General features: G+C 41.8%; 1 protein-coding gene across 5 annotated transcripts in view; it reads left to right on the forward strand.

Moving 5' to 3' along the window:
• Window positions 1-21,094, forward strand: part of ripor2 (RHO family interacting cell polarization regulator 2) — a 74,930-nt gene that overhangs the window by 48,374 nt on the left and 5,462 nt on the right. For all 5 annotated transcript variants that reach the window (XM_076878957.1, XM_076878956.1, XM_004549221.4 and 2 more), the window contains exons 3-13: window positions 8,099-8,254; window positions 8,987-9,065; window positions 9,704-9,727; window positions 9,943-9,996; window positions 16,997-17,146; window positions 17,584-17,647; window positions 17,993-18,036; window positions 18,332-18,457; window positions 18,544-18,692; window positions 19,291-19,420; window positions 20,259-21,017. In XM_076878957.1, the coding sequence (XP_076735072.1) occupies window positions 8,099-8,254; window positions 8,987-9,065; window positions 9,704-9,727; window positions 9,943-9,996; window positions 16,997-17,146; window positions 17,584-17,647; window positions 17,993-18,036; window positions 18,332-18,457; window positions 18,544-18,692; window positions 19,291-19,420; window positions 20,259-21,017 (1,735 nt within the window). The remainder of the gene's footprint in view (window positions 1-8,098; window positions 8,255-8,986; window positions 9,066-9,703; window positions 9,728-9,942; window positions 9,997-16,996; window positions 17,147-17,583; window positions 17,648-17,992; window positions 18,037-18,331; window positions 18,458-18,543; window positions 18,693-19,290; window positions 19,421-20,258; window positions 21,018-21,094) is intronic.

The raw sequence follows: 21,094 nt of genomic DNA on the forward strand, positions 1-21,094 counted from the left end.
CCCCTCATTACAAAAATCCAGCGATGATTTTGAACAAGCTCTCCATTGACTTTATATGGAGAGTTTTGAGACCTTGTGTTTGTCTGAGGAGATTTGCAAAAATTCTATGAATCCCACAACAATGATAGTGACATTTTCTGAAAGCCAGCAAAAATACCTACGTTTTGATGTATAATTTGTGGAAGTTGAGTGAAAATTGAGCAAGTAGCAAGAAGTTGTTCGGACATGAAGTGAAAATTGCAAAACCTTCAGTGGCACACTGGAAGCCAAGAGCATATCAACCATAACAACGCATGTATTTTGTGAAAAATCACAATTTTGCAACTCAAAACTTTAAGAGGCATAAAAGTAAAACAGTAAAACATTTGAAAAAGCTGAATCATACCTGAATAGCCCAATAATTTGTGAACATTTTAAAGTTTGAATGGTTGTTCTAGGTGAAAATATGAGGAAGTAGTTAAGTTTCAAAAACAAGCAAATTTTAGCAGAATTGCAGAAGTTTCCCATTCATTTCAATGGGACAAATTAAAGGAAAAAAGCTTAATATTTTAAAAAGTATAATAGTTAAAAATAGCAAAAATCGTAGCGTAAATTAGCAGAAATAGCAGAATAGTTTAAAATTTGAACGGTGAAAATCGGCTGAAAATTGTGGAAGTAGTTAAGTGCCAAAAAGTGTACGGAAGCAACTAGAATAATAACTAGAAAAATTTGCATTTCCTGCGAAAATGCAGTGTGGATGCTTTAAAGCTGAAGCTGTATGCAAAAAGTAGCTGAAAAAGCTGAAAAGTTGCAGAAATTGTAAAAACTTTGCAGAAGCAAAAGAAGTTTGCTAAAATGGAATAACTTAGCAGAACTGCAATATCTTAGAGGAAACATAATACTTGGCAGAGATACAATAGCATAGCAGAATTTAGCAGAAATATTGTAACTTACCAGAAACATGATAACTTCTCAAAAATACAAGAATTTAGGAGAAATAGTATAAGATAACAGAAAGAATATATTTAGCCAAAAATACTTAAACATTACAGAAACACTATGATTTAGAAAAATAGTACAACAGAGCAGAAATATTGTGATTTACCAGAGACACTGTGATGAACTATGAATATTGTAATTTTAAATTAAGACTATGTTTTAGCACAAATATTATAATTTGGCAGAAATACTATAATTTAGCAGAAATACTATATTAAGCACAAATCCTATAAAAAACAGAAATGGTATGATTAAGCATAAATACTACATTTAGTAGAAATACTTTGTTTTAGCACAAATCCCATAAAAAGCAGAAATACTGTACTATGATTTAGTAGAAAAACTATAATTAATCAGAAATACTAAATTTAGCAGAAATACTATATTAAGCACAAATCCTATGAAAAGCAGAAATAATATGATTAAGCATAAATACTACATTTAGCAGAAATACTATATTAAGCACAAATCTTATAAAAAGCAGAAATACTATATTAAGCACAAATCCTATAAAAGCAGAAATAGTATATTAAGCACAAATCTTATAAAATAGCAGAAATAGTATGATTTAGCACAATAGTAATAAGTTAAACAGAAAAATTGGAAAAGCAAAATGGACAGCTGAAAAAATGCTGAACATGCTGAGGGTCCCTCAAATATACTTGTTAAATGACAAAAATCTGAAAAAAAATTTATGACAGCCACACAATTACAAATATGTACACATGAGGAAACACACATGCACAGAGAGACACACACACAAGATCCAATTCAGTCAACCAGTCTAACTATATTCAATTTAAATCCTACAATGACGTGCTGCCAAATAAGGGCAGGGTCCTCTCTCTCCCACTAAACAAACACACACACACACACACACACACACACAGAGGGAGAGAGCTGCCGAATTTAAATCCACCAATCAGAGTGGCTGTTTAGAGGGATAATTTCCTAACCGTAGGGGCTAGAACGGTCATTCTTAAACCGTTTTGTTCAGAAGAGATGGAGGAATCTTCCAGTGTTAACAATTTATCATTAAAATGTGAATTTTTAGAGATATACGACATGGATGACTTGTTGACTTAGAAGCCACGAATTCCCCAATATGCAAATTTGAATGCCTGAGGCCACATATATGATTGGCTGCCTGGGAAGCCGTGTAGGCCCTGATTTGTGGATTTGAATTCCTCAGCCCTCAGATATGATTGGCTGGCTTAGAAGCCATGAAGGCCCCAATATGCAAATTTGAATGCCTCAGGACACATATATGATTGGCTGGGAAACCGTGCAGGCCCTGATTTGAAAATTTGAATGTCTAAGTCCTCACAGAGGATTGGCTGCCTGGGGACCTGGCAGAAATATATAGAAATACTATGATTAAGCATAAATACTACATTTAGTAGAAATACTATGTTTTAGCACAAATACTATAAAAAGCAGAAATACTATAATTTAGCAGAAATACTATATTAAGCACAAATCCTATAAAAAGCAGAAATAGGATGATTAAGCATAAACACTACATTTAGTAGAAATATTATGTTTGAGCAAAAATCCTATAAAAAGCAGAAATACTATATTAGGCACAAATCCCATAAAAAGCAGAAATAGTATGATTAAGCATAAATACTACATTTAGTAGAAATACTATGTTTTAGCACAAATAGTATAAAAAGCAGAAATACTGTAATTTAGCAGAAATACTATATTAGGCACAAATCTTATAAAATAGCAGAAATAGTATGATTTAGCACAATAGTAATCAGTTAAACAGAAAAATTGGAAAAGCAAAATGGACAGCTGAAAAAATGCTGAACATGCTGAGGGTCCCTCAAATATACTTGTTAAATGAAAAAATCAGCAAAAAAATGCACAGGGAGAGAGAAGTAAGTTTCTAGGTCAGCCTGGGAGCTGCTGAATTTGAATCCACCAATCAGAGAGCCTGTGTACTTTTTCCCGCCAAAACATGTGCCTCTTTTTACACACGCAGCACAGAGAGGCACAGGATTATTGCAGCCTATTTCTCATAGTGAGGACTCCCCTCAAACAAATGACCATAATTTCCAAACCGTAGGGGCTAGAGCGGTCATTCTTACACCGTTTTGTTCAGAAGAGATGGGGGAATCTTCCAGTGTTTACAATTTATCATTAAAATATGAATTATTAAAGATATTTGACTTCTAATGCACCATAACTGAGTAGAGCGAAGCAAAAACTGCCTTGACTTGCCCTCAAACAACGCTTTGTAACTTGAAATCTATTTGGAGTATCGATATCATTCTTTCACCGTAAGAGACAGCAGGCTTTGGTGAACAGTCATGGAAATTTTCAGGTCTCTGTGGAAATCCAAAAAAAAGTTATGACGAGAGAAAAAAGTGGTTCATTTCCAGAGTTTGAAATCTGAAGAAATCTGAGCGAAGGACGAATTTCCTACCCTCAAACAAGTCCAACTCATTTCAGAACGGTAATAGGTGAGAAAGAAATTCTTGAATTGTGAGCGTCAGGGGTGTCTGAAGATATTCGGGGACAAGCCTCATGTCTTAAAGTCGCTTCGTTAAGGAGATATGACGATTCGAATATGCCTCTCATTACAGAAATCCAGCGATGATTTTGAACAAGCTCTCCATTGACTTTATATGGAGAGTTTTGAGACCTTCTGTTGGTCTGAGGAGATTTGCAAAAATTCTATAAATCCCACAACAATGATAGTGACATTTTCTGAAAGCCAGCAAAAATACCTACGTTTTGATGTATAATTTGTGGAAGTTGAGTGAAAATTGAGCAAGTAGCAAGAAGTTGTTCGGACATGAAGTGAAAATTGCAAAACCTTCAGTGGCACACTGGAAGCCAAGAGCATAGCAACCATAACAACGCATGTATTTTGTGAAAAATCACAATTTTGCAACTCAAAACTTTAAGAGGCATAAAAGTAAAACAGTAAAAGATTTCAAAAAGCTGAATCATACCTGAATAGCCCAATAATTTATGAACATTTTAAAGTTTGAATGGTTGTTCTAGGTGAAAATATGAGGAAGTAGTTAAGTTTCAAAAACAAGCAAATTTTAGCAGAATTGCAGAAGTTTCCCATTCATTTCAATGGGACAAATTAAAGGAAAAAAGTGGAATATTTTAAAAAGTATAATAGTTAAAAATAGCAAAAATCGTAGCGTAAATTAGCAGAAATAGCAGAATAGTTTAAAATTTGAACGGTGAAAATCGGCTGAAAATTGTGGAAGTAGTTAAGTGCCAAAAAGTGTACGGAAGCAACTAGAATAATAATAATAAAGAATAAAGAGAAACAGGAACTCAATAGTGTGGATGCTTAAAGCATCCACACAATAATAAAGAATAAAGAGAAACAGGAACTCAATAGTGTGGATGCTTAAAGCATCCACACAATGAATGAAAAGATTAAGACAAACTTTACTGAGCTAAAGGATTACACATGCAGATGGCACCATTCAAGAGTCTGTGATGCCGGCATCATCGACGGAGAGGGGATAACAAGGGGAATTTGACAAGTGGAAACAGAAATGGTGAAAGGGAGATTAGACCCACAAAAACAAAACTCTCTATACAGTCTCCATACTAGTGTCTATACACGGAGAAGACGTGTACATCTGTTCGTATCCATGTACGAATCATATTAGTTATCTCTTCTAAAAGACAAAACAAAAGAGCTCATTCAACAAAAGGAATTCAATGACTCAGGGATATGGAGCCAGTCTTCATGGTGATCCACGAGCCAAAGCAAGTCTTGAGACCTGTGAAAGAAGCGAATTCTTAAGCAGTGATCGTCACTCTGTCACATGATGTATTCTCGTTCATAGCCCGGGGTTGGTTTCGAAAAGTTAGAGATGGATAAAGTTCTCGAGAGATAAGAGTTTCTTCTGTGTGCTTTCCTGTTTGACTCATCTATGACGGCGCTCTCCATCATCATCACAAGACAAAGCCTGCTCACAGTCTCAGATATACCATATCTCTTATAATCTCACACTTCTGATTGTCGGTGTCTGGGCTTCTTCAGCAGTCCTGGTCCTGCAGAGAGAAGTGGCTCCTTTCTCTCTGCTCAGACAGTGAATGGAGTAATTGGTTCTAATGAGTCGCTGTGTGGGCGACTGACAGCAACAGACAAGTTATCATCCTGATAATGAGCGAGGTGGAAAGCTGCACAGATATAGCTCCTGAAGCCGCTGGAGTGTGCCAGCATCTGTGCACGCTCCTCTGTTACTGTAATTGAGAAGGGACTTTCCATGTGTGTGTCCATGCGTGAGTTTTGTGTGCACTTCTGCGCGTTTGCATGATGGAGAATTTGCACTTTGTGCGCGCACAAGGATAAATTCATCATTATGCATGATTTCCTGTATGGAAGTGTTGACATGTATGCTTCTGTATATGTCCCTGCCAAGAAACCCTACTGCACCAGAGCTCGCATGACCCCACGGCTATGCAGCGCTCTCGTTCGGTGTTGCCCTACATTTGTGGCAGCTATAAGCTTCACTTGTGCCGCTGCTGGCACACAGCAAAACGCGGCACGTTCCAGCTCGTCTAGTGCTGGAATTGGTTGTCGCTGCGTCCCTGGAATGACTCTCAGATCATTTCATTAAGACTGGGAAAATGTCATTTGTCAGCTAAATCCGTAATGGTTTTAAAAGCTGAGATGTGCATGCGTGGGAGAGATGAGTGTGACCTAAAATGGATTAATGTGAGGAGAAAGAGACTCGTGAGGTGGTTCTGCCACTTAGAAAACTCTGCCCCCTTTTTTTCAGCCGCAGATATGAGGCTTAGAAATGGTAAAGTCTTACCCATGAAGACTAACTGAAAACACATTCAGCTTATCAGTTTGTTCCCAAAAGCTTGTTTCAAATCGAACGGAGGCAGTCGAGGTGGTTCGGGCATCTGGGATTCCTCCTGGATGCCACTGTGAGTGAGGTGTTCTGGTCTAATCCAAGACCCAGGAGACCCCTGAGAGATTACATGTCATACAGCTGATTTGGGAACACCTTGGTGTCACCCTTGGAAAATCTGGATGATGTAACCATGGAAAGGGAGATCTGGGCATCTTTGCTTTGACTCCTGACCTCAATACTTGGACTTGGATAAGCGACAGATGGATGTGTGGATGGGAGAAACCTTCCTTGGTTGCTGGAAAAATCTTTCTTAAAGGCTTCAACCTGAATGCATACAGAGGGTTGTACCTACAACCTGTCGTATACGGTTATGTCCCCTATGGCAAAGGTCAGTCAATGAAAAACCATACAGACTTTTCAGCCAATCAGGGCTAAGCTCTCTATCTCTAATATAATAACATCTGCCCCAGCACTCCTTTCACTCTGCTTGGTTGCAGTGAATTATCACGAAACACAAAAGGCTACCATTTGTGGCACAGTCAGTCATTTGTATATTCATCTGTTATCCCTAATATAATAACAACTTGCAGTTAAGCACAATAATTACTGAGAAATAATACTAATGGGCCTCTTCTTCATCATCAGTTTAAATGAGCGAAGAAGCTTCACATGAAGCTTCGTCTGTGTGGTTTCTCTGGCTGATGGAGGGCAGCTGCCTGTGAAGCTTTTACTGGTGATTATTTGTCTAGTTATTTGTTATTAGTGGATCTAAAATGCTCACGCTCAAAGCATCGCGCTTTAACATGAAAGTCAGCAAAACATCCACACAACTTGGGTTGCTGATTATTTTTACGTACGGTGGCCCTGAGAGGTCAAATGCAAAGCAACTTAAGAAAAGCAGCAAATACAAAAATGCCGCAGAAGCACACAAAACATGTTGGAAGGGTTTCTGGGGACATGATAAAATGATAGACGGCGTGTGGAAGTGACAGAAACAAAAACATGCGACCGATCTGTGTTTTTAGGGAGAAACAGACGCAGGCAATGTGTGTTTTAGTCACATGATTAAATAAAACTGTAGACACACGTCTGCTGTTAGCCGTTTGCCGTTTGTCACTTCCTGCAGCTGGGCTGTCACGTTATTGTCCATTTGGCCTCTCGGGGGCCACCGTGGATGGGACATGAAAACTTTTTCGAAATTCGCATTCAAAGACGTCACACGAACACTTCTGACATCTCTGATATATCAGTTAGCTTCAAGTCCACAAAATGCAGACATTTATAGCTTTAAACCAGGCCTTCTCCATTAGATTCGGTGCATCCAAAGTAGGAATGTTTTGAAAATGCCTCCCTTTTCAAAGATGGTCTTTTACTGCTGGATTAATCCTGGAAGGCTGCTAATATCTCAAGTTCCTCCTTATGTCAGTAATGACTGCGATTGTCTGATCAGGGAAAATTAAATTGAATAAGAGCATATCTACATAATAATCCACCAATGGACCCCTACTGGTGGTTTACAGAAAACTGTTCCTCCAAATGATTACCTTTAAAAAAATGATGTGTGGTGGTAAAAAAATGAAAGAAAGCTGAAGCTCCACACAAAGTGTCTGAGCCCATTTCACTGCCTTTTATACAAATATGACAACTCTCTGTAACTGGATCACATTTGTTCAATTCTCCCACTTGAGTCGGTCACACATTTGGTCATTTGAGGGAAGAGACTGAAGATCACTTGAATGTCGTTAATCGCCGGGAGGATAAATCTGCTTGTTTGTTTGTAAGTTCACTCCAGCAGAGGATAAACGGCAGCTAGGAGTCGGGGAAGCACATGTTTGCATGTGATTGCACGCCCGCGTTAAATGCTCAGAATGTATGATTGTATTTGTGTCTGAATGTCTGAATAATATGTAGGCTAAATGCGTCGGTCACATCTAAATGTGTATGCGTGCGTGTATGTACGAGTTATTTTGGTGTGAGCAGAGTCAACAAGGTCAATGCATCTGACAGATGAGATGAACTCATGCTGTAACTGGCCCAAGGACGTGTTCAGGATGGTGTAAATAATCTAGAAATATAACTCCTTGCTTTTATTGGCAGCTGGTGGCCTGACACTTGAAGTGCTGCAGAGATCCTGTGATAAATATTAGATAAATATAATATGGAAGGTGGCGCCTTTGGGCCTGTGTGATGAGATTTAGGAAATTCTTGTGAGGCACAATCAGCAAATGGTAACTTATCCCGTGTTTGTGTGTTTGTCTGTGTGTGTGCAGATGTAACTCATTCATGGGGAACTCTGCAGTGCAGAAGAAGCCTCAGTCCAAGCCTAAGAAGCCCCACCTGTCAGGCCACAAGGGAGGCAGCAGCTCCAGAGAGCCGCAGCCCAAGAGACTGGAGGAGGTTTACACAGCACTCAAACAAGGCCTGGAGTGAGTAACTCATCCACTTGTTCTATGCACACAATTAAGTAGTTAATATGAAGCAAATTCACTTACAGTACACACTATGAAGTCTTCCAGAGTACCTTGAAACCTTGAAATGCTCCATTCTTTTTCGACTTGGAAATATAAAAAGAAAAAAAAAAGCCTCTAGACTAGATACTTGACACAAATTCTGAAACACAAGAAGCCTTTCTATGTTTAATGCCAGACCTTTTAAAGTTAGTAGATATATAGAAGCCATATAGCAGATAGTCAGTAAGTACAATAAGCACTGTGTTGTTCTTGACTACAGATTGATTAAACAGATAGTATTACAGAAGTGCTGCTTACATTTCCCACACGGTGCATGTGTCACTCTTTCTGGCCTTAAAAAAATGTTGATGGTTGTGTTTTTATAATGGATGGAGTCTGGTCTTGTCATGAACTGTATATAAAGAATGTTTATGCAGTGAGTTTTCCTGGTATAGGGGCTTACTGAGTAATTACCAGAAGCTTTAGTTTGTGCATTTACAGCCTGTTTGAGCTTGTTGACGTTTGCCTCTGAATGCATTAACAGACCTCTGTGGATGTTTATGTTCCACATGCATTCTTTGGTGTCATTAAGTGAATTTGTAGCGGTGAACGTAACGTTAGTGAGCGTCTGAACTTCTGCAGTCGTGTTTTAATTTAATTCATTGTATTATGCAAAGACTGAAGTGTTTCTCTGTTTCCCCTGTGAAGTGAATATCTGGAGGTTCATCAGACGGAGCTGGACAAACTCACAGGTCTGATGAAGGACATGAAGAGAAACTCCCGCCTGGTGAGAAGTTACTCTGCATTAACTTACATCGTTCCTCGTAATGTTTACAGCCTGTGAGACTCACAGCTTAAGCCGAAAATGCTTTATAAAGAAAATGAAAAATTCACATATATTACATCAATTTTTAAACTAATGAATAATAATAATAATAATAATAATAATGGATTGGATTTATATAGCGCTTTTCAAGGCACCCAAAGCGCTTTACAATGCCACTATTCGTTCACTCTCACATTCACACACTGGTGGAGGCAGCTACGGTTGTAGCCACAGCTGCCCTGGGGCAGACTGACAGAAGCGAGGCTGCCATGTCGCGCCATCGGCCCCTCTGGCCAACACCAATAGGCGATAGGGTAAAGTGTCTTGCCCAAGGACACAACGACCAGGACAGAGAGCCCGGGGATCGAACCGGCGACCTTCCAGTTACAGATACGCTTCCCAACCCCCTGAGCCACGGTCACCCTGAACGCACACATGGAAATATTTTTCATTGTTTATGCCATCGTGGCTGCCTGATGTGTGCACACAGGAAAAACAGTTTCTTCCTGATGGCAGATAAATGTGATCTTGGATAAGCTGCCCTACCTTTTAGTAACTCTGTAATTTCACGTGTGTGTCTGCGTGTGTTTTCTCTCCAGGGAGTGCTGTATGATCTTGACAAGGTAAGATGATGGGAGGGGAGGGGCTACTGTAACACACGCTCAAGTTTGGAGTTTATCGTGTGAATCTTATAATAACATATTTGTACAGAACATTGTATTTTCTGCACATTTTGCTGTATAATATGTAAGTATTACCTTGTTATAATCTGTGGTGCAAACAAAAAACAGATGAAGCCAAATTCTGACCTGTAAATTTTTGCGCTGTCTTTCTACAGCAAATCAAAACTATCGAGAGGTACATGAGACGTCTGGAGTTTCATATTAGCAAGGTAAGGCTGTTCGGATTTCTTTACAGCCATATTTATTGTTTTGTCAGTCTCTAAACCAAAGAAAGTATTTGAGGCGATCTATATGGGAGTCTTCGGTTGGACTTTTTAATGCAAGTCCGTGGGGCATTTGATTAAGAGCTTATTTTAAGGCCTCATCCCATCCAAGCATTCACCCAGGAAACAGAGTGCTGATGCATATTTTTACCTGTTTCTAAGTAAATGTTTGATAGTTTTAAATGCATCTATTTTATTGGTTTGAAACCGTATCGGTGCGGTATTAACTGTAGCACTCAGCGAGTTGGCTGTTCAAAGGTAACACCTACCTACCATCACATGAAAAGCTCAGAAAAATGACATCTTGCGTTGTTTTGTTTTGTTTTGTTTTTTGAGCTGTGCAAAGACTAAAGTGTGAAAGTAGCTGTTGATCATGACAGAAAGCCAGCTACCTGCACAGCACTAGCATAAACACAGAAATCAGAAACTATTAAGGGCCCATTTTTACTATGGATTTACACACAAGAGAGAGTTTGATACATGTTTAGATGTTGATTCTAGGTGGAAATTGTTATCTATGGACAAAGTTTGGTTGTCATGGTCGCAGACAGTTTGCGTGCACTTGGTAAATCTAGTAAAAAAAAAAAGTGATGCAAACTGGAAACGGAGAATGTTTGCCTTCAGAATGAAAGCTGTGCTTCACCACTACAGCTAAAATGTTTCAAAGTTTTACTTTGAAGGCTATTGTTGTCACATTTTTCCTGTTTTCAGCACCACTCGGAAAGTAGTTTGTTTGCATGCAAGTTCAATGCAAACTATGAGTGACCACAGCAATCTGCTGTCAACCAAAGCAATTGCAAAGAGATTTTTGGTGCAACACTATGTCGAGGTTTCTCATGCACACATTGCTCAAGAGCAGCCTGCCATATTGGGTGCTTTGGTTGCTAGCTACAGTTGCCTGTAGTTTGCCTTATGACCAAGGATTGCATAATGGTCGCAGACCAGTTTCTAGGGCTTGGTAAATGGTGCCTTTTTCAATACTTCCTGTATTGTCACAGTGAGCGTGATGTTAATGACACACAGTTAGTGGTGTTGCATCTACAAAATCTCAGCAGCTCTTTGTGACCAATTTCACCCAGCAACCTCCAGCAACGACTCGCCAACCGATTAGAGAATACACCGCTTTTTATCAACCTTTGGCTCCCAGCATGTGACTGATATTTCTCAGGCCTTTGTGACTGAAGCGTAACTCTTAACAAAAACAGACAGACAGACACATTTCTTAAAATGTTTGTTGTTCTCACAACTTTTCTTTCCACCGGTTTCACGTTGAGTTTATTGAGTGAAGCTGCAGTTTTAGGCGTAACTTCACCTGCTTTTTTGCTGCCAGGCATTAGCTTAGCATTCCTGCTCTTCTAATCTGTTTATATATTAGGGAAGTTTCCAGCTGTTTCCATGGTTGAGGTAAAAACATCCTTTCTGAGGTTGCCAGGTAGGGATTTTTGGCCCCCTGCATCCTCTTTGTAGTCACCTCACAGGTTGCCATTTGGGGACATTAATCCCCTACAAGGTTTTGACTTTTCTTCCACATCGCCTTTTGTAGAGCTTTAATGGTCTTCCTCGCTGTGCGTCAAATCAGATGTGACAGCAGGCAATCAGAGCACACACGCCCAAACAACAGCGCAGCTCCAAAGGTAACCATGGTTACCCGGAGACAGAGCCTTTGAAGTCCCGATGAGCTCGATGGGGCCGTCTGTTGGGTGGCGTTAACCCTTTATGTTCACATGCATCTCGACTACAAAACCCACCTTCAGAACATTTGTCCCAAAAGCATACACAGGTAAACAACAACACAGCAGCATGACTGCGATTCTGCGGGGATGAAGGCGACAGGGAATCTGGGTCAGGGCAGTTTGCAGCGAGGAGCGATTGACACGGCCCTCAAAGATGGGGGGAAAAAATGAGAGGGAACTCAGGAAGTGTATCTGCAGCTTGCTCCACTTTGACTTTGATAAGAGAGATAAAAGAAGTCGGCGCTTGTTCTGTCTTGTGACGGATGATGTTAAGCAAACACGTACTGCTTAGCGTTATTCTTAAGCTCTTCTGTTCTTTCAGGCTTCATGCAAAAATAGATTTGAATGAAAGGGTAAATATTTGAAATAGCAGTGAAGTGTCTGATTTATTGTGCCATGTAAAAAAACTCAAAAGCTGAAGCGTAACTAAAATTAAGCCTAATACTCAATCAGTTTTTATTTATACTCACTATCTGACTTTGTGTAGCTTATCAGAGATAAAATAGTTTAAAGAAAAGACTCAAACTTGTGACTTGACAAATGGTTTGTCTTTATTTTTAAATTAATCAGATGCTAGTTTCTCTTCTAATTAAAAGTAATACAGTTGGTATTAAAGGGCCCAAAGTGTCCAGAGAAAACATCCTCTTGATCCATGTGATTGGCTGATTAGATACTTGCATCAACAAGCAGCTGACCAGGTGTTTCTAATGGAGTGGCCGGTGAGTTTGGAAAAGAAAAGTCATTTTCAGCCCAAACTTTCTTTAATCATCACTCACTTTCACAGAGGTGCATGTGAGAGCACAAATATCTGGTTCACTGGGCGCCATGTGTGCTGCTACCCACTGTAACCAGACTAACAGACATGTCTGCAGGGGACTGTCACCTGCTGTGTGCTACATGTGTTCAAGGGCATCTTTGGCCAATGTCCCGACCTGATTTTTCCTGACACTGGGCAGAATGTGTGAAAATATAATGTAGAAACAACTTCAGCATCACACAGACTGACTTAAACTACGCATCAGTAACCATAAGTAGCTGTAGTGGTAAGGACATAAAGTCTAAGGGACGTGTGACTTGTATGATTGCATTAGAAGGCTTATAACACGCTGGTTATGGTCCAAACAAATCAACAGTATGTAGGACAGGGCAAACAGGAAGTATGCATTTTTTATCAGGCAGCTGATGCTGATTAGTTTTTGTTTTTTTTCTATTTTTTTGCACCAAAAGGGACAGATGAGGACTTCAGAACTAAAAGCAACATATAGGATGGGGAACAATAAACTCATCTGGACTACTCCGCATGTCTTAAACACATGTACGTGATTGGTCAGTGCATGTGTAAACAAAACATTGTTCAGCAAAGACACTGCGAGTGGGAAAAAAAGCGAAAGAAATGGCGTTTCAGCAGCTGAGCTACAGTAAGCGTGAACATGTTTGTCAGTGTTTTTGCTCAGGCTCAGGCGTGTCTCTTTGTGTAGGACAGCTGCCGTGAGGGATGACTTAACAATCATCCATCAGCAAGTTGTTAGTTTGTGAGTCACATCAGCTCTGCTCTTTTGTTCCTGCGCTGCCTGCAGATGTCTGAGTAGTAATTGGCACACATGGAGGAAGCAGGTGGCACGATACAACCCGTATGATGTCCTGCATGGGACAGAGACTATATATATCTGTGTGTGGGGGTGGGGGGTGTTTGGGGGAGTGGGTGTTGACCGCTGGTATCAGCAGGGCATCATTAAATAGACTGAAGGTGAGACGATCGTCTGCCAGACGTCTCCTCTTCCCCTGAGAGAGCGCGTGTGTGTTAAACACGTGCCAAATTCAATCCAGAATGAGTGTGCATGCTTTACATGTGATTATTTGTAATATAGGGCATTTTCTGCTTTCCCCACTTCCCTTGAATGCTAATCTTGCCACTGGCACGCGCGCACACACACACCCACAGCTCCCCAGAGAGCTTCATGTGTGTTTGAAGCTGTTTGGTGTGGCCTGCCTGTTTTAATCTGCTTATAATCACTGGTCCCCCGGCACAAAGTGTGTGCACGTGCGCGAGGCGCCATCTATGATCCAGAATAATGGCCATATCTTAAGAGGATTGCTGCCATATCTGAAAGATTCACTGCTAATATCTAAAACCCCACGTTTTTAAATCATACGCACTGATGATAGTGAGATAATCCTTTAAAACGTTCAGCGATTCTTAATCACAGCTGCCTTTCAAACTACCAAGAAAATGTTATTAGGAGTGTTTTAGGAAGGGATGCATTCAAAATGGTTTCAAAATGCAAAATTTTTTTTATTTTACACCAAATACATAAATATGCAATATCGTGCTCACTCTGAGCATAACTGATTCCCCAGTAATTCCAATAATCCCTCGGTCTCTGAGCCGTGCAGGTTATTTGTCATCGCAGCGAGCTGCAATTAGCACAGTCCAATAGAGGACTTAATTTAGAATACATTTCCATTTAATGTCTCTGTAGAGAGGTGATTTAAAAAGGTTCAGATGGTCTTTACGGGCGGCCTGTTAAACAGTACTCTTCCTGTGATTAAAGAAGTGCTTTAAATGTTCATATTTTATATTTTTATTTTAATTAATGTTAAAATTACTGTTATTAGCATTGGTGTAACATTTCCAAAAGATTATTTTTATTCCTGAGAAATCTGCAGATTGTTTTTCTTTGTTGATCCACAGTGGGGAAAAAATTGATTTTTACTATTTAGGGAAGCTTCCATTAAAAGAAAATTGATGTAGTGTTTTGTTTTGATTTTTTTTTTTTTTTTACAATTTTTTGTATATTTTCTGCCTTTGTCAAAATTACAACCATGTAATGTTTCAGATGTATTCTTTTTTTAATTTATTTTTTATTTTAGTTATTTATTTTACGGTTCTTGAATGATACATAACCGATGGAGACAAAGGGCAGAAAGGCGGGGAGATCTCCACAGGAGCTGCTATCAGGATGTATAACACATGTCCGTCTGTCTGTGTGTATGCGCGTCCAAAAGAGCATCAGCGCTTCTGCCGGGTGCAGTCCTCTCCTTCCTCCTGTGCTGAGGTTACTCTTGTTTCTTTGTGTTTTGCCTTTCATGTTTCTTTGGTTTTTTTCCTCTGGGCTGAAATGTGCCCAAGGCTCAGCAATATGCTGACGGCCACCCTCTGGAGTGGAGGAGCCTGGCTGACCTTCAAAAGGACGTTTCCTCGAAGGCAGCAAAGGGCTTTTTTGTAATTGGGGACAAAAATTGGCACCATTAAGCTGATAATATGATACGGCCGCTGATTGCCTCTAAAGAATGATGGCTTTTCATTAGGCAATGAATACCTCGTTGTAGTCGTGTCTTTATTTATGTGAGGTGTAAAAAGTTTCCTTGGATCATGCACAAAAACACGTTTTGAGTTTTTCCCCTTCATCGTAAACAAAACCCGTTATTTTCTCCGAGTGCTGAGAATAACAGTTGAGGTTTGAAATTGTTTTCCAGCCGGCTCAGCTCAGCTGCTGCCGCCCCGCCACATACATCACATACCACAGACAGACAGACAGACGGGCTGGGTCCCGGTTGAGGGTGGGGGGTGGTGAAGGCTTAGTTGGTATAAGGTGGAGTGGGTGGGTTTGTGCGTATGTGTGTGTCAAAAAGAGTTACACACTCTAATATCCATCCCACCGCAAACCACTTTCACTCTTTTTTATTAGAAGCACTCCTTTGCCCACCCACCGCTTGCAAAAACTCGCTCTCCATCCACATGTCAGCACGTCGGCGCGTGCAAAAAGTCTGCACTCACAAACAGGCTGGCAGCGTTCGGCTGATGCACAAAAGATACACAAACAAACAGTTAGATAAGCTGTTGGGACGACAGGAGCCAGAATAGCCCATTTTCTCCTGCTTCTCCCTAATGAGTGCCATAAAGAGCGCGAGGCATCAATATTTCAGCGCTCTCGTCAGGCGGCCGGAGATATTTCCCTTTGATGAGGCTCACCAGAGGTGTTTTGTTTTTTGCTCGCCTGCCGCTTCATCACATGTGAATTTTAGTTCAAAATAAGCCAAAAGATTCAAAGGACAGGACGCTAAAAATCTGGACCGCTGCTAAATGTTGTTGTTGGTACAATGGCTCTGAGTGAGTCAACCGCATCCTCAAAAAGTGCTGGGATTACAGCTCAGTGTTGTTTCATAATGACTCGTGTCTGTTTTTGGAGCCTTTTAAATGTTTGAATTTTAATGAAGTATGTGAAAAATTTAGGAAATACAAATATTGATGAGGAGAACTTGATTTTTATAGAGTAGGGTTGGTTAAGGAGCACTTGTGTTTGGAAATGTGAAACAATGAAAAACGTTTGAAACAGCGTTATTATAAAGAATTATAATGACTTCATTACCAAAGCTTTGCTCATAATAAAATCATCTAAATCTGCTGTGCCTGTGGCTTCACGGCGGAGTGAATCTGTTGAGCTGAGCTTTTTGCTTCAGCATCATCGTGATTTGATTTCAGCTGAAACGCTGACATTTTAGCTCACACTGAGACAGCAGGATGTTGATGGAGTCGTTCCCTCTCCCTGCGGGTTTGGGTTAGGTCAGGCTAGTGCTGCAAACTGCAGTCGGGCAGACAAATGAGCTCTAAACCCCGTCTGCTGCTGCCTCGCCGTGGGAGTGTCCCACTGGGCTCGCAGACTGGGACAGTGCAGGCGTCGGGTTAGAGTTACACAGATATACAGCAGCTGCATGTGCCAGCTTACTTCAGGACATTTTTATCCATTCTTAGTTTATCCATTTGTCTCTCCTGTCGGTCTTGATGACTGTCTTTCTGTCTGTGTGTGCAATGTCAGCCTTTTTACTGTGTTTACTTCTGCAGGCCTTTTCTGTTTTGGACTTCCTGTACAGTCTTATTGACCATGTGACCAGATGTGTATCTGAAATAAAGTGTAAAGCAAAAGTTAATCATGTCTGTGCTTATTTCTGCTCTCATTGCACAAGCCTGAAGCTGTGCCATCCGTGAATGAAACCCAGTGGGAAGCAAACACAGAAAAATTCACATGGCAGTTGGAAGTTTTTGGGAATTTGCTCCTTGCCCGGGGATGTTTTCATGTATATGGAAGTTTATAACTTTATTTCATAACTGCACAAGTTTCTGTCTCGTGTGTGTTACCCCGCCTACAAATTCGTGAGGGCCGATTAAAGATGGAGGGGACTGTGTGTGTGTGTGTGTGTGTGTGTGTGTGCAGGTTGATGAGCTATACGAGGCCTTCTGCATCCAGAGCCGTCTCAGAGAGGGTGCCATCCGGATGAAGCAGGCCTTTTCGTCCTCGCCCTCCACCAAAGGCACCAAAGAGAGTATCGCGGAGGTTAATCGTCGGTACAAGGAATACACCGAGGTACTCAGAGCTGTCAGCTGCAGACTCTTAGTCCTGTAAAGCGAATGGAGCTGTAAAAAGTAACTGTAATTGTAGGGTTACAATAATTATGACATTTAAACAGAGATATTTGCAGATTATATATAAACGCAGAACAGGGCGCATTAAACGTAGTCACGTCTGACAGCACCCACTCTAAGTATATGATACAGATTACTGCTTACAGGGATTTGTAAACACTAACCTGCAAAGCCAGATACTTACCTTTAAATCCCAATAACAAGCGCACCTGTCGCCACCTGTGCCGAGGGCTTAGACCCGCCCTCCCGTCTCCTCTGTAGTTTGGTGTTGACCGGCTTTGTCAGAGCCTGCAGAGATAACTTGATTACTGTTGTTGTTCTCGTTTTTGTGAGGGCCGTTTGTGTGATGAGTCTTATCTCTCTCGTTCCGTCCTCCAGAACATGAGCGCATTTGAGAGCGAACTGGAGAACCTGCTCGGGGAGTTTCATATCAAAATGAAAGGTGGGACGTGAATGATTTACATGAGAAGTTAATGCAAGTTTAGTCATTTACACACTGGGATTATTTAGAATCCAGATGTTTTGGTGATGATTTTATATTCATTGGAGCAAAAATCCTAAGATTTCTCACTCATGGACCAAGTTAGAAACCCTGAATCCCTGAAAAGTCATGACAAAAATATGCTTGACAGTTAAAAGCAGCTTGTTTCATTGTGCAATAATTCATTCTGAATAAGAAAGTGAGCTAACGTTGCTTAACTCATTGTAACCCCCCCCCCCAAAATGATGGTTTTTTTTTCTCTCCTCTTTGTGCATAATATAAATATCTGTCACTTCTATCTGACAGGTTTGGCAGGATTTGCTCGACTCTGTCCTGGAGACCAATATGAGGCAAGTTTATTTTCTTTGCCCTAACTGCTGACTCTTGGGTCTACTTTTAACAGGATTGAGACAGATAGACACAAGTGACTCTTTCAGCTGGAAACCGCTGTAATGATATTTATGTAGCAACAGCTTTGGCCATCTTTCAGTGAAACACCACTGTACACTCCACCCAGCTCCAAAGTTAGCACTTAGCTGGTTGGTTTAGTGAGACAAACAGTGAGCAGTTAAAAAAAATTAGCTTATTAGTTCAGCCATTATAAAGTTATGTGGTTACATTTTTTTTTTTTGCTCCTTCCTTTAGATCTTCATGCGTTACGGTCGCCAGCGGTGGAAGCTGAAGGGGAGGATTGAAGTAAACTCCAGGCAAAGCTGGGATGGAGACGAGATGGTCTTCATGCCCCTCATTACTGACCTTATTAACATCAAGGTCTGTACAAACCCAGATAGCCTCGTGTCTAACACGTTGCGCTGTGGCACTGAAATGAGAAACAAACATAAGTTTGTGCCCATCAGGTGACGGAGCTGAAGGGTTTGGCCACACACATGCTGGTGGGCAGCGTCATCTGTGAGACCAAGGAGCTATTCACTGCCGTGCCTCAGGTGGTGGCTGTGGACGTCAACGACCTCGGGACCATCAAACTCAACCTGGAAGTCACATGGTAGTAAGTAGAAGCTCGCTGAATCTAACCGGTGTTGCACAAATTAGGGTACATAATGAGTTGGCAGCTGCCAGATGGTATCACTGCTGGGTAGCAGGATTGTTCAGAGGTAGTCCAGAACTATTTTAGTCTTGTTGCTGGACCGGCCATATGTTTGGAGCATCTACAACGGTTGTTAGTGTCACAGCATTAAAGTCGGGGTCTGCATGCCTTGTGGGGTCCTGCCATCTGCTGGTGAAACATCATAGTAACACCCACTTCATACTTTGTTTTTACACAACCGAGATGCCTTGCTGTGCACACCTGTGGTCAGAGGTCTCCAAACACAGCTCCAGTGCCAGCACCAAATGTTTCAGTACTGATTTTCAAAAAGGAGCACCTCATCAATGATGTTTTTACCAGCCCATGTTGAAAACCCATCATGAAATATTGTTGTTTACACTGCAACAGACCACCTCAGGAAGTGGCTTGAGTGACTGCATCACAGTGAATCTTTGTGGTTGTTTACACCACATTTTTAGGGCTGCCCATTTGTAGGTTTTTGAAACCAAATGTAAGCAGTGTCATTAAGAGCTTTGTCTTTTTTTATCCTCCTCTCCAGCCCCTTCGACGTGGAGGACCTGACTCTGTCGTCTGGCAATGTGAGCAAAGCTGCAGCTCTCCAGAGACGAGTGTCCGTCTACAGCCAGGGCACACCGGAGACCCCCACCTTCCAGGACACCTCCTTTTTTGTGAGTCAAGCAAGTTGTTAGCATATTCTGTGATCCATAACACACTAACCCATGCACTGTCTGCACCGTGATGTAAATCATGCCCCATGTTATTTTTTCCAGTTGATGCTTAAGCCGTGCAGGCACCACCCTTAAACTAACCCTCGCCCGTTTCCCTCCTTTTCTTTGTATATTCCCATTATACCCACACTCTGCCCCCATCTTGTATATCCTACATTTCACCCACCTGCCCTCAAATACCCAACACCCTGTCTTATTTCCCTGCCTTTACTGTGTAAAGAAGTGGCAGCCCTACCCCGTGGAGCGCCAGCGCTTCTCCTTCCTGCACATGCTCCGAGACACCCTGCTAGAGAAGCTAAGGCGCAGTCGTTCGTTTGGTGACCTGGCCTCACTGCGGCCAAGGCCCAAATCCAGTCTGGAGGTTTATGTGAGTGTGTTGTGGCCCCTGTGACCCTCCTAACCCGACTCTGTGTGCCCTCTTACCCCCACTGACATGATGGGGATGTAGTTCTCTGCTCTTGTGGACACACTTGGGTTCACCTTGTCCCTTTGTTTAAGGACTACAGAACGCCATGTGTGGCTCTTTGCACGTCTGTTTGCATGTTCGTTAAGCTGTTCCTATGTTTTCTGTTTATATTTACCTCACTGTTCGATTCAATTTGGGTTCAGATCTGATCACAAGTATAGTATCAGTATAGTGTGCCGTCGCTTTTTCTATCTTGGAAAACAAGAGGAGCTTTCTTCTGAACTTTTCTGTCCTTCATTCACTGATTTCAGCCAGATCTCAGTCCTTTATCTTGTTTGCAGCACAGATTTATTCTCCTGTCTCTATTTTCAGTCCACACTGCCCGACGATGTCTTCGAGAACGGCGGCTGCGGTGTGGCTGAGTGCAAGCGTCTGTCCTTCGCCTTCTCTGATACGTCTGGTTCTACGCCCAGCCCCAGCCCTGCCCTGAGCTCCTACTCCCCGGGCCAGTCCAACCCTGAGATTACTGTAACTCCTCCGGAAACAGAACCATTACCTACGCAAATCTTCCCAACTAGGGAGGACTCCATCGCAGAGGAGCATTTAGTGGAGGAAGAGGAGGAGGAAGAGTATGAGGAGGATGGGGAGACGGGCAGTAGAGGAAGCAGGGGCAGCAGGAACAGTGCCAGCATTGCCAGCGATGAAGCCGAAGCGGCCGAAGACTCTGAGTGGGAGCGCACAGAGTCTCAGCGTAATTCTAGCTCCAACTGTGGTTCAGCTGCCCCGTCCTTGTGTTCAGATGGACAGCTGTCCGCAGTGGCTCCCGAGGATGTCTTCCTGGATCACGCCGATGAGCTGAAACCTGTGGAACTGGACACAGAGGAGGCGGGCAGCCTGACGAAGCAGCTCGTGAAGAGGCTGACTTCCTCGGAAATGATGCCGCCCAGTGGGAGCGCTGCTGAGGGTGAGGGAAGTCTGAGCTGGGCAGGAGAGGGAAGCAGGGCTTTCCTGGAGAGCAGCCTGGAGGAGGCCATCCACAGCCTGCTGACCAGATTAGAGTCGCTGACTCATCGCTGCAGAGAGCTGCAGGACCTGGAGCAGGAAGTGATGCGTCTGGAAGACCTACTGAAGGTAAACTCCATCTCATTAACATCTACAGAACCTCTTGTGCACTAAAATTTTCAGAGAAACTGCCATCCTAGGGTTCA

This window comes from Maylandia zebra, linkage group LG22 (assembly GCF_041146795.1).
Source record: "Maylandia zebra isolate NMK-2024a linkage group LG22, Mzebra_GT3a, whole genome shotgun sequence".
In the NCBI taxonomy this organism is placed as follows: Eukaryota; Metazoa; Chordata; class Actinopteri; order Cichliformes; family Cichlidae; genus Maylandia; species Maylandia zebra.